Source organism: Lichenostomus cassidix, chromosome 13, assembly GCF_008360975.1.
Source record: "Lichenostomus cassidix isolate B80296 chromosome 13, HeHo_3.0, whole genome shotgun sequence".
Lineage (NCBI taxonomy): Eukaryota > Metazoa > Chordata > Aves > Passeriformes > Meliphagidae > Lichenostomus > Lichenostomus cassidix.
The window spans coordinates 11,836,153-11,848,635 of NC_139494.1; the positions used below are offsets into that span (position 1 = coordinate 11,836,153).

The 12,483-nt window shown below is 48.9% G+C and overlaps 1 protein-coding gene across 1 annotated transcript in view; it reads right to left on the bottom strand.

Annotated features, from left to right (window-relative positions):
- Positions 1 to 8,981, bottom strand: part of MGAT4B (alpha-1,3-mannosyl-glycoprotein 4-beta-N-acetylglucosaminyltransferase B) — a 50,243-nt gene extending 41,262 nt beyond the window's left edge. The window contains exon 1 of the mRNA XM_085073681.1: positions 8,711 to 8,981. Within this exon, the coding sequence (XP_084929807.1) occupies positions 8,711 to 8,807 (97 nt within the window). The 5' untranslated portion in view covers positions 8,808 to 8,981. The remainder of the gene's footprint in view (positions 1 to 8,710) is intronic.
- Positions 8,982 to 12,483: the final 3,502 nt, after the last annotated feature.

Below are 12,483 nucleotides of genomic sequence, written 5' to 3' on the forward strand. Positions count from 1 at the left end.
TGTCAGAGAGACCTCATCCTTTGAGGCAAGCACACCAAGGTAATGACTAATATTACAAAAGTAATTCGAGCCTCTAAAATAATTGTTTTCAAAATCAGCAAATAATTACCAAGGCCTTCAGCAATCAATACCCAAGATAAATAGCAGATTAAATTGCAAAAGAAACAGAAGAAAGGACTTAATATTTGCCAAACACATGCCAAGTACACTTTTTCATGGTAACCAAATACTTCCAGTAAATAGATATTTTAGCTCACTGGAGAGGCACTTTCAGAGAGTAATAAATTAATCCAATAAAACAGACAGACAGGGTGGAACCAGACATTAACGAAACACAAACTGATCTATACAGAGCCAACCCACAATCCATGTCCTAATTATGCTCATCCACCACTCTGAGTACTTACCTCCCCCACCCAGGTCAGCTCTTTAGCTCAGGGAAAATACATGTTTCATGTGGATTCACTGGCACGACAAAGTGGAGAATTTCAGCCATCAAATGATGAAGCTTGTGCTCAGCCAGAATTTGCATTTCCAGTTTTTTTCCTAAATACTTCTTGCTCCTCAAAGTCAGCAACTTAATCTCCTTTTAAACACAATTTTTGCTTTCCCTTCAATTTAGCTGAAGCTCTATACATGAAATGCAGGATGAACTCCTGCTGCCCATCAGCACCAGCCACCCACATGTGACACCTGTGGAAATATCTCCACGGCATATCCTCACTCTGGAATCAGAATGGTTTGTCCTGAGGGGCTGTGCTTGGCCTCACCACCACTCCTGGGACCCAGATGGACTCAGAGAAACCCCTAACACTCAGAGCAAGGACCATCTCCTCCCCAGGCGACCTCTACCCAAAATCATTGCTTGGTGTTAATGAAGCCAAGCTATTAGGTGAGTATCTGGTAAAGTTCTTCAAACAGTGGATAACTTGAACTAGACAAGATTAAGAGAGGGAAGATGTGGGAAGATCTCCATCCTGGTCATTTTCTTCAACATCAAAGAAAGAAGAAAGGGAGGAAACTGAGGGAAATAGATGACAAAGAGAAAAGATATCAAAGCCAGCTCCAGAGAGCGCAATGAGAGATGGCACGAAAAAGGAATAGTTAAAACATGAAAGGCGAGATCAAATAAAAGTAAAAGATCACAGTCTGGGCACAGAGCAGAGGGAGGGGAGACCACCACAACACTTCTGCCAGCATTAATTGAATAATTCATCTGACAGGTACTTGTCTGTGGCAGTGGTTGAGTCTGAGAGAGCTCAACCACCACCAGATCCATCCATTCACCTGGCAAAGAACACAGACAAACACTGCTCTTGTTCTTCACATGGGGACATGCCTTGGGGACACTGCACAACAGCTCTGCTCCCCGAGTGTCTGTCTTTTGGGGAGGAATAAAGAAATTTAGTTCTCCCTCAGAAAACTTCTCCAGCTTCTGTGTGAAGTTCTTGGTACTGGCAGGTTTGGACTCACTACTATGCTTTAACTAAACTTCTACAGGTTTTCACTATACAAACATGCAGTGTTATTACACAGATCTTTAAGGAGCTTATTTCTCAGGCTTGGAAACATTTCTTTGATTATTTACAAGAGCTTCTAAAGGCTACACAGCCCTTTGGTACCGCAGGCCTCCTCCCTAAGCCATGACATTCCTCAGAACAGTCACAATACACAGAGGATATATTGCCATGTAAGTAAAAGCAGTGAGTGACAAAAAAAGTCTCCAGGCTGAACCCTCCAAAAAGCCCCTGGAATCACAGGGAGAGAAGAAAAACCTAAGTGCTCTAAGGCAGACTCAAAAATGTGATCAGGATGGTCTAAAAAGTCATTGAGGAACAGGTATAGAGCAGGCAGCAGCACTGATACAAGCCAACACCATGCTCTTCCCACAGTTCAGCATCCATCCCTCTGCCAACAACTCCTAAACCACCAGAGTGACAATTATAGCCACAGGTAAATGGACACTGCAACGCAACTAAACTCATCATGAACATAAGAGACAGGTGGAGATTAATTTTTGCCCAGAAGCTTCTTTAAAGCCTAACGATTTACATTTTAATGCTACTGCTGTCCACTTTAATATAAGCAGAAATGAAAATATCTTACACAAGACATTTTTGTGTGCATGCCTAGTCACTTCAAAATACAGATTAACCCTTAGGTAAGTATTTATCCTGTACGTAGCACAAGAGGGATGGAATATTTAAATACTGGAGAGTCACTCCAAGGCAGGGGCAGGCAGGAGGGAGGATGGAGTTACAGAGCCATCTCTGTGCATCAGAGATCCATCCATGCTAATGCACTGATCCTGGAGACTCAAATGTGACTTGACACCGGGACAAAAACAGAAGGAGAGTTGGCCAGTGACACAATTAATGCAGAAAGAGATTATTTAATACAGGAATCTGCCACTCCCAGACAGTCCTGCTTTGCAAGGGAAGCGCGACGTTGATCTTGAAAATAAACCCAAGAAGGGCACTGCTGAATAAAAAGCCCTCTACACTGCAATTAAAATGGAAAAGACAGGAAAAATTTATTTCCCTCCATCAAAGACAACAATCCTCTGACTGCATCAGGAAGCTGCTAAGCAGATGCTTGATCAGGCCTCACTGAAAAACCTCTTCTCCTAACTGTGCTAACCTGCCCACCCCTGCTGAAGCTCTTTGATTATTTTAATACTTTCCATAATCCTTTAATTTGCCCAGTGAGTTCTGCCACCACAGCAGCCTTCTTCACCCACCCAATCTCCCAACCTCTTGGTATTTGTCTCATGAAAAAGGAAACTTCAGCATTAGAATTGACACGATAATGATATGGAAAATCTTCACCTGGAGCATTAAACATAATTTCCAAGTATTTCTACGCAGGTGGCTCAGCCTCAAGGGTTTCCTTCGAAGTCCTGCTGGCTATGGATCCCTGTGCTGAGCCAGGCACCTCAGAATGGATATTTGTGTTTCTTTATACCATGAACAGAGAAACTGGTCCTTTTGTGACTGTTTTGGGTTTTGTGAACAGAGAGAACCACGGATAACCCAAGCCTACTCGCAGCAGCCTTGCCCATCTATTGCTAAAGCAATTCTTCCAGCACTTAGTGGCTTCAAGGCTTTCTAGAGATGACTGGCAGCTTCACTTAAACTAGCCAGCTATAGATGTGTTTTACATTAAACACTAAGTGAATAATCAATGAACATTCAGGATATAAGTGCAAATCAATGATTTGTTTTAGATGAATCAAAGGGAATCACAAATGAGTTTTGTTCTGCAACAGAAGTAAACCAAGAGAAGTACTTGATGTAACTGGGGGTGTGTGTGTTAAGCTCTGACTGCTCCTCTCCTACACGCTGACACAGACCCTGCTGTCACAGAAGCGTGGCTGTGTCCTCCAAAGCCCTGTGACAGGAGATGTCACTGTCCCCAGAGAGCAGATGGGAACTGAGGCATGAAACCAGCCAGTCAACTTTTCCAAGACTGGGAGGGACACGGCATAGCAAGGACACGAATCCAAGCCTGTGCTGAAGAACACAGGTCAGGAGAAAGTCATTGTAACTTCAACTCCATTACAGAACCACAGCTCTTACTGTGGGGGCAGCAATGGGACACAGCAAGTGCACACACAATACAGGTCAGGAGTCCTGTTAAAAGAACTAAAAAAAACTGCAAAGAAATAAAACCAGAAATATAGGTGTCTCCAGACAATGAACAACTTATTTTGATAAGTGCCTATAAACAGATTGCACAGTGTACCTTGCTCTTGGGATAAATTTGTTCAAGTCACAGGTGGGATAATTTTGCAAATGCTGCTGCATTCCAGCCACCAATTTCACACAATGTCTGCTGAGCACCACCCAGGCCATGTAAAGTCTCTCAGAAATGCTCTGCACACCTTTTTATTCCCCATGCATTTTAATGCCATATTTCTAAACTCCATGTTTCCCTAGCCAGGTCCTTGCCTGCACCTCCTCAGCCCTCAGAAGCACTCGCTGGGTCTCCTGTTGGCATCTCTCCTCCTGGGAAACGCTTGCAAGGGTTGCAATGAAGTGACCCCAGCTCAATCTAGGGCTTTCACTCGTATCCATCTCGCTGCAGGCAGTGCACAAGACCTCAAAGAAACTACAAAATCCTGAAGTCAAGCTGGTGCAGGCAACAGAAATGGAAAAGCAGCGGGAACCCCCCATGCCGCAGGACACGGCTCATATTTAACTGTATCAAGCTTTGACTCTGCTGCTTCCAGAGCGGATTAGCCTTCACGGCTTTTATGCACTATAGAAGAAGACTTTGTAAACACACTCAGAGGAACATCCCTCGGGGACAAAGTTTGATTCCCACAAAGGACACCCCAGCGAGTGGAGCATCCCGCCGTGCGCGGCACTGCATGAGTGGAATTTCCTTACAGAGACACTGCCTGAGCTCTCCCTGCTGCACCAGAGCAATATCCATACTGCAGGCAGTGCCCCACAGCCACCAAACCCAGCATCCTGCTCCTCACCATGGCCACAAGTCAAGGGAAAGATCCTGCGCTCAGAGCTGCACCAAAGCACCCACCCGGGATATTGAGAGGTGAGTCCTTCAAGGAGCTGTGCACACAGTTTTCACCATTGGAAATGAAAAACACACAACAATTTAATTGCAGGTAGGTTAAGTTGTTTGCCTTCATCTCATGAGTATTTGTGACTCGTCTAAAGTTATGAAACCTTCTTGGTTTTACTGATCCCTCAGTAAGCCCTGAACCCCCTGGAGTCCACATTGGGCACATCAACACTCAAGCCTGCCTGCACCTTCCCGAAGGTTTGTGTGATCCTCCACAGTTAAACCCTACATGTCCAACACCTGACACCAGGTTACAAAAGAGCTTTCTGCATGGCAGCTCACTGTTTTACGAAGTTAAACCATATTTACATCTAAAACCAGCAAAGATAATACCAGAGTTTGGCCGAGACACCCACCACCGTGAGGCACAGCACGTGGCCCACCTCCGAGCAGCCCGTGATGCTGGACACCGGCTGCCTGGGTGAGTGGCTGTGCTATTTGAGGCTGCCCTTCTCTTCCCACTCCAGCAGACTATTTCAAACCCTGTTTATAATTGGAAAGAGGCAGCGTCTGTTTTTGCAGACCATGAGGTCAAAACTTTACTAATAACCACAGCACAGCAGAAGGCCATTAGCAGGTAAACAAGCCCTGAGCTGATCTCAGAAAAGCAGCTCTAGAGATGGTTTGTTCTGGTTTATTTTCTTTCAATTAATTGTTTTGTCCTCCCAACACAGAGTGGGAAGACAAGCAGACTCTGCAAGGCATTACATGTGTTTTAATATCATATTATTCCCCACTGGAGGCAATGAGGACACCTTGCCAGACTTCTCCAGAACTCAACGACATCAGCAGCTCTGGGAATTGTCTCCAGTCACTCACAGGGGATGACTGATGTTACAGAGAACTGGCAAACACAAAGCCTACCTTTGAAAAATACAGGGATGGGAATAAGGAAGCAGGAAATTATAGAATAATCAGCTTAACTTCAGTGCTCAGAAGACAAGGAGAACTTGAGCAAGGGATAACCTCTGCTAATCAAGAACAAATCACATCATATTTCTTTCTGTGAGCAAGTGCCAGGACTTGCACGAAGGGGAGAGGAAACAAAAATTTCAGAGACCTCTGATATTGTCTGATGGGATGTGCCCATAGCATAGCCAGGGATACAGGGATTGGCCTGAGCTGCCTCGAGGTGGGATGACCATGCCTGGGAAGAGCACGAGTGAATGGGGCACTGCTCTTTGAGCACAGACTGGGAGAACCCTACCGAAGCATCTTCCAGTGGAACCCATCCCAGATCCAGCACCAACTGGTGTTTTCATCTACAACTTGGTGGACAGCAGAGAGAACAGGCTGATTGCTCTGGAAGGCTACACTAAGCTGAGAGGTACTGCAAGCATGCAGGAGGACAAGATCAGAATTCAAAGCAATCCTGACACTTTAGAAGAAGCAGTCTGAGAAAAAAAAAAAAAAAGGATGCTGTTCAACAAGGACGAGCATGAGGTAATGCAATTTGGTAAGAATAATTAACCAGGCAAACACAAGATAAGGAGTGAAAAGCAGGAAAAGTTATGGGGAGGAATAGCTGAAGGGTTGATGGCATAAAAAAAATAAACATGAGTCACCTATGACAAAAGTGAAAAGCACACAGAGTGAGACGGATAAACAGGATCATTGCTTGTAAAAGATCCAAAGTAATCCCTTATTCTTCTGAGCAAAAATACAGCAGCAACTTCAGCCCTTTATCCCAGGTTAAATATCACTCCTAAGCAAGGATGATGGTCCAGAAGAGAGTAACAAGAGCAACTGCAGAACACAAATACGTGACCTAAAAAAGAGTGATCAAAGGAACCAGTGTGGTTTAATCTATATGAGAAAGGGAAACAGTAGCAACTTCCAAATATCTACTGGGCTGCTGCAAGGAAGGACAGAAGGAACTTTTCTGCCTGTACTCAACAAATGGAAAAAAGAACAATCCCGAAACTAAACTGAAGAAAAAGACATTTCTGTACGAATCATAAGAAAAACCTAGTATGAGGGCTGCTAAATGTCAAACAGATTGTCTGGGGAGCTTAGGACTCCCTGTCATCAGAGGTTTTTAAGAACGAACATGACAAACATCTATCAGGAAGGGGCTGGTTATCAGCAATCCTGCGGAGGGCAGGAGATGGACTGAATGACCTCTCAAGGTCTTCTCCTGCTCTGTATTGAATAACGGCCTGATACGTAAATGACCATAATAGCCGGAAAGCTGCTGTGCTGACACAGCCAGCCCGTGCTGTCTGTGACCTGTTGTAGCCATCGCCGTGTGCAGCTGGCAATCTGTTGCTGCCGGAGGAAAACGCACATCCCGGGGAGGGTCCTGCTGAGAAGGACAGGGACAGTGGTACCCGAGGTTGTTATCTGGGCATAAGCCACATGGAAAAGCTGCTCGATAAACAATAAAAGTGTGTCAAAGGACAACACAGCACAGACTGCCTAGTGGGGTTGGCCACCCTGCTTCTGAAAGCAGGAGCCCACACAGCACTGCACACTGCTTTTGCTTTATTTATGAGACGGAGCTGCAAGCAAAGCCACCGCTCAGTGGTAAGCACAGGGCAGCTCTCAGAGAGTTCCTGTTCCCCTGCACAACTGCTGTGGTCTAGCACTTCTGTCTGAAAGCAGCACACAGCACCAGCACCTGCCAATGCAAACATTTTGGCCAGTTAAAAATCTCACCAGCAGAAACAAACCAATCCACCAGCACCGTGGCAGCAACCCCGCACTGCAAACGCCTGTCACCCAAACCTCCGCAGGAGGCAGCTCCGGTGGGATTTAAACCACCTTAGCAGCACAACAGGAGAGCCTTCAGTCATGAATGAGGCAGAGCAGTCCAAGCAGCCACCTGTCAGACACCCGCAGCTGCCAGGAGAAAATGGCACATCCCAGGTGCTCCTGCCCTGCTGCCAGGGAAGGGGCTAGATGGGCTCATGTCATCCTGCCCATCAGAGCCAAAAAAACCTTTCCCTCAAGCTGCCCCAGCCCTGATGCCAGCCTTGCACCAAGCACAGCCTGCACCTCGTGATGGTACATAGTGTGCAACAGGATTGCAAATCCATCAAGTCCCAGCTTATGTTCAGCAAAAGATGCTTCTCACCTGTAGCAGGAAGAGACGCTTATATGGCAAGTGGGAGGAGAGAGTCAAGGGCTGGCTGGTCAGACCACACACCTTTAACGACCTCTAAAAGTACAGGAACTGGAAGAGCTGAGCAATTACCACAGGTGTAGGACGTTGCACACAGTACAGATGCACAGTTCACAAGCAACTCAATTGTGAGAACTATCCTCCAGGCCAGGATAAGTCCACTGCACTGGTTGAGAGAGAGACTGGGTAGGGAAAAGCAACTATTGTGTTGTCAGGAATAACCAGCAGCGAGCATCTCTGCAACACCTGCACAGGATTCCTCCACAGCCTCGGTGGGACAGGACCCTGCACCTCTGCTCTGCAGCCACCTACTCAATGCAAAGCCAGCACCAACACTTGTGTGCTGAAGCTGCAGCCCTCACACCTGTCCCACATCCACTGAAGTTACTGGACTCAGCACTGAGCCACAAGAGAGGCATGCAGGGAAGGCAGAGATGCTCAGATCTCCCCTTCGCAGTTTGCCCAAAGAACCCCCAGCATCTGAGGGCTCACCCCAGTTGCTGGCACCACCACCTTTTCATGCAGATTTGCTGCTATCCCCCATGAAGGTTTTGGCCATAAACACGGGGGTGCAAAGAAGCACATCACCAAAGCCAAGCCCAGCGCACCCCGACCCGGACAGCAGCTCACCCATCGCCCCACAGCCCCCCCACCCTCCGTGGGCACCCCTGGCCACAGTACGTCTGGGGGACGAGCAGGGACCCCCGGCTGGGGCACGTCCCGCCCAGCCGGGCACGGGCACGAGCAGTCGCCCCAGGGGTCCCACAGGTCGCGGTCCCGTGGTGGCCAGGGGCTACCACGGGGCCAGAAGCGCACAGAATCCCGCCGAGTCCGCACCCCGGGGGCTCCAGCAGGATCCTGCCCTCCGGGATCCCCCAGGTCCCGCAGGATGCTCACCGGGTCTGCATCCCAGCGCAGCCCCGGGGTCCAGGCGGGCCCGACCCGCGGAGCCCCCGCGCCCCCTCCCCGGCGGCGGGGCGGCGGCCGAGCCCCCCTTACCTTTGTGCCCGCCGAAGGCGCCGTACCAGGAGAGCGAGAGCAGCGCGCACAGGCAGCCGAGCAGCAGCGTGAGCGCCGTGCCGCTGCGGAGCCTCATCGCCTCCTCGCCGGCGGGGGCGGCCGCATGTCCCGGGCGCGGCGCGGCCTCGGCGGCCCCGAGGGCCCCGGCGGAGCGGAGCGGGGGAGCGCGGAGCGGAGAGCGGGAGCGGAGCGGGGCGCACCGCCCGCACCGCCCGCACGCAGCGCCCGCGCCGGGCCCGCCGGGCGGGCGGGCGGGGCGGGGCGGGAGCGGGACAGGGGCGGGGCAGGGAGAAGGGCGGGGCAGGGGCGGGGCCCGGGGAAGGGCGGGGTCGGGGAAGGGCGGGGCGGCAGCGAGCGAAGCGCGCCCCCGTGCGGGGGAATGAGGGACTGCAGAGGGGCGGGGAGAGTGAGTGAGTGTGTGTGAGAGCAAGTGAGCGAGTGAGTGAGTGAGAGTGTGTGTCTGCTTGTGTCTGTCTATGTGTGTGTGCATCTGTGTCTGAGCGTGTGACTGTGTGTGTATGTGAGATTGCGTCTGAGATTACGTGTGTGTGTACAAATGTGTGTGTGTGCACCTATGTGTGTGTATGTATATGTGTCCCTCTGTGTCCGTGTACATGTGTATGTGTGTGTACGTGTGCATGCACATGTGCATGTGTGTGTGCAAGAGTGCACATTCATGAGTTACATGCATAAATGTACCTACCTGTATCCGTGGCTTATTCCTGTCAGTGCATGCCTGCCTCCTCGTGCCCATCCATATGTCCCTACAAAGATACAGATACATCTGTGGGTGCCTGTGTGGGTCTGTGCACGTGTGTCTGTGTACGTGTGTGTGTGTATATACGTGCCTGCATCCATGTGTCTCTCTGTGTCCATATGTCTCTGTGTGTGTGAACAAGTGCCTTGGCCCATCTGTCTGCAGTGTGTGGGGGTGTGCATGTACCTGTGGTGTGCCAGGGTGACACACATGCCTGCACATGGACCCCCGGGAATGGCCCGATCCTTGGGGTGTCACAGGTGGGTGCCCCTGGATGGAGTGTGTGCTCAGCCCCTGTGCACAGGGATGTCCCCATGGGGTGTGCACAACTGGGGGTGCAGGATGAGACTGGGGACAGCAGCCCCAGGAGTCATGCAGTGTATCCTCGCTGCCATTCCCACAGAAGTGTTTCATCTTGGTTAAGGAAACAGCATCCAATATTTATTGAGAGAAAATCAATGCCAGCTGAATATCACAAATGGAAGCTGCTGCCTGGAAGGACATTATCCCTCTTCCAAAGGACCTGTCATTCACGGGTTATGACCTCAAGCTCTTTTTGCCTGGGTGAAGGACAGAAGAAATCAGATTTTAAAAATTATTTTGCTTCTGTCTTCTTCTGTTAATGGGTCCAGTTTATTTCATTATACACAGTGCAGTGAGGTCAGGCTCCACAGGCATTTATTTGCCTTCATCATCTGAACTTGTTTCTGTGGGCGTGCATGAGGTCAGGCAGCTCAGGTGCCCTGTACATGGGTACATAATTCCTGAACGAGTGAAAGTTGTCATCTTCCATTCCCCCGAGCTTTTTGGTGAGTAAATATTTCCCAGACGTGTAAATATTGTAGGACTGGCTTCCAGTGATCAAAGTCTGCTGCTTGAAGTATTTGCTTCAATCAGGGTGCAATGCACAGAAAGGCGTGTGCCCGTGCCAGAGGCAGGAGTGGCAATGCAGGTGCTTGGCAATGCTTGGATACAGCCCCAGAACAGTCCCAGGTGGCAGGCAGGGATGAGTTGGGAGCCAGATGCCCTCCATGGGCACATCTCCTCCTAGCAGCACTCCAGCAGAAATGGGAATTCTCCTGAAACAGGAAAATCTGGGAAATGGGTCCTCAGGTCTCTGTTCTGTTTCCTTCTGGAAAGGTGAGCAGTGAAGGGAGCCAAGCACCCAGGAGGGTGCAGGGGCTGCCTCGAGGGGCTCTGAGTGACACACTGAGGCTCTGGGTGACACACTGAGGCTCTGGGTGCCTCGTTCAGGGCTATGCACATGCATGAGGCAAAGCACAGGTCGCCCATTTCTGCAGGTAATGGTCTTGTCCAACTGCATCCTCAGAATCTTGTCCAGTTCATGAAATAAAACCACGTTTTTCAAATCTTGAAATGGCCTCACCCGCTGGTTGGAAAATCCGAGAAGGAAATCGGCAGAGGGAGCCCTTTGGACAGCATCAAAAGTTTCTGCCTCCCTCCACTGGCAGAAGCCAGGGAGGACCCACAGGGCCCCAGTACAAACTCCTGCCCACACCGGGCACATACCTGAGCAGGCAAACGCCCTGAGCAGAAGTCTTGGGAGTGCTGATAAAAAAAACAGAGATGGGGCTGGACCTGTGCATCCTGACCTGGATTTTACAAAGCATTACCCAAGCAACCATCTCCATCAGAACATGAGGCAGCAGCAGCTCCCACGTCTCAGGGCACTGGAGCCCTGGAGCACTTGTCCAGCTCCATGGTGAGCTCCCACATTCCCAGGCTCAGCCCCCAGCCCAGCACACCATTGCCAGCAAGGGCTCCACCACAGCAGCAACAGCAGCTGCACATCACAGCAAAGAGTACAAGCCCAGGGCTCTGTCCCACCCAGCTCACTTGAGTGCTCACCTCAAACCCACGTGTCAAACCCAGGAGCCAACAGCAAGTTCACAGGAATTAATATAAAACACCCCCAGAGGTGGCAGACAAGTAAGAGCTGCTGGTGGGGAAGGGGTGTGAAATCCTGCTGCCAGCAGAGGGTTGGCAGAAAGAACATGACACATTTTAGTGCATTCGATGTTGGCTGTTTATTTTCCGAGGTGCAAAATGCTCCCACCACTTGGGGTAAGTGGTGTGTCTGGAGTGGAAGAGAACAGAGGATCATTAATAATTTCTCCAAGACAATTAATTAGACTCTTTCCCGAGGATAAAGTTTAATCTAATTTCTGCTGTTATACTTTGTCTTCATAAAAGTCTGAAGAAATTAATGAGCTTTATACCACCCTCTCATGATAAAAATCTTGGGATCTCTTGGAAAAAATGAGGGACTAAGCCAAATTGCTGCACCTGCCATTTTTCTCTCAAACCTGCAAAGGTCCTTTTTATTCTTGAAGTCTATCCCTCTTATCCCAATATCGGATTTTATTCTGTATTTAAAGTTTTGATCAAATTTTGATCAAATTTTGAGCTTTGGTCCTTTTGCAGAGCAAAGATTGAAATGTGAACTGCAGAGACCCAAACCCCCAGAAGCAAATGAAGAGAGAGAAGATGGTGTTTTTTTAAGATGATCTCATGATCTTTGAACAGCTGATGTTGGCAGTGCTGAGCATGCTGCAGAAATGAGTGTCCTCCATGGGAAGCACTCCCATAGCAATCCACAGATCCTGAGGCCATTACAAAAACTACAAAAAGAAAACTTTTATTAGGTCTAGGTAGAAAATGTAATCCAGATTTATAGCTGATTTCATCTAGTGCTCTAAAGAGCTTGGATCTGCAGTTTGGCCAATCTTCAGGCTTGGACTTTCCCAGGCTGCTTTATGCAAGAAACAAAACAATTTTATTTTCTATGTGTTTTATAGACTGTGTGGTTTTCATATGTGTTTTATAGACCGTGTTCAAACAACACCAGGGCTTGTTTCACTGTATAAATTTTGCTATATAAATGTTTCCAAATCTCCTCAGCCGTGAGAGAGGAAGATGACAACAGGGTGCTTTCCCTTCAGTGTGTTGACAAGTTGATGCTTTAATTCAGGGC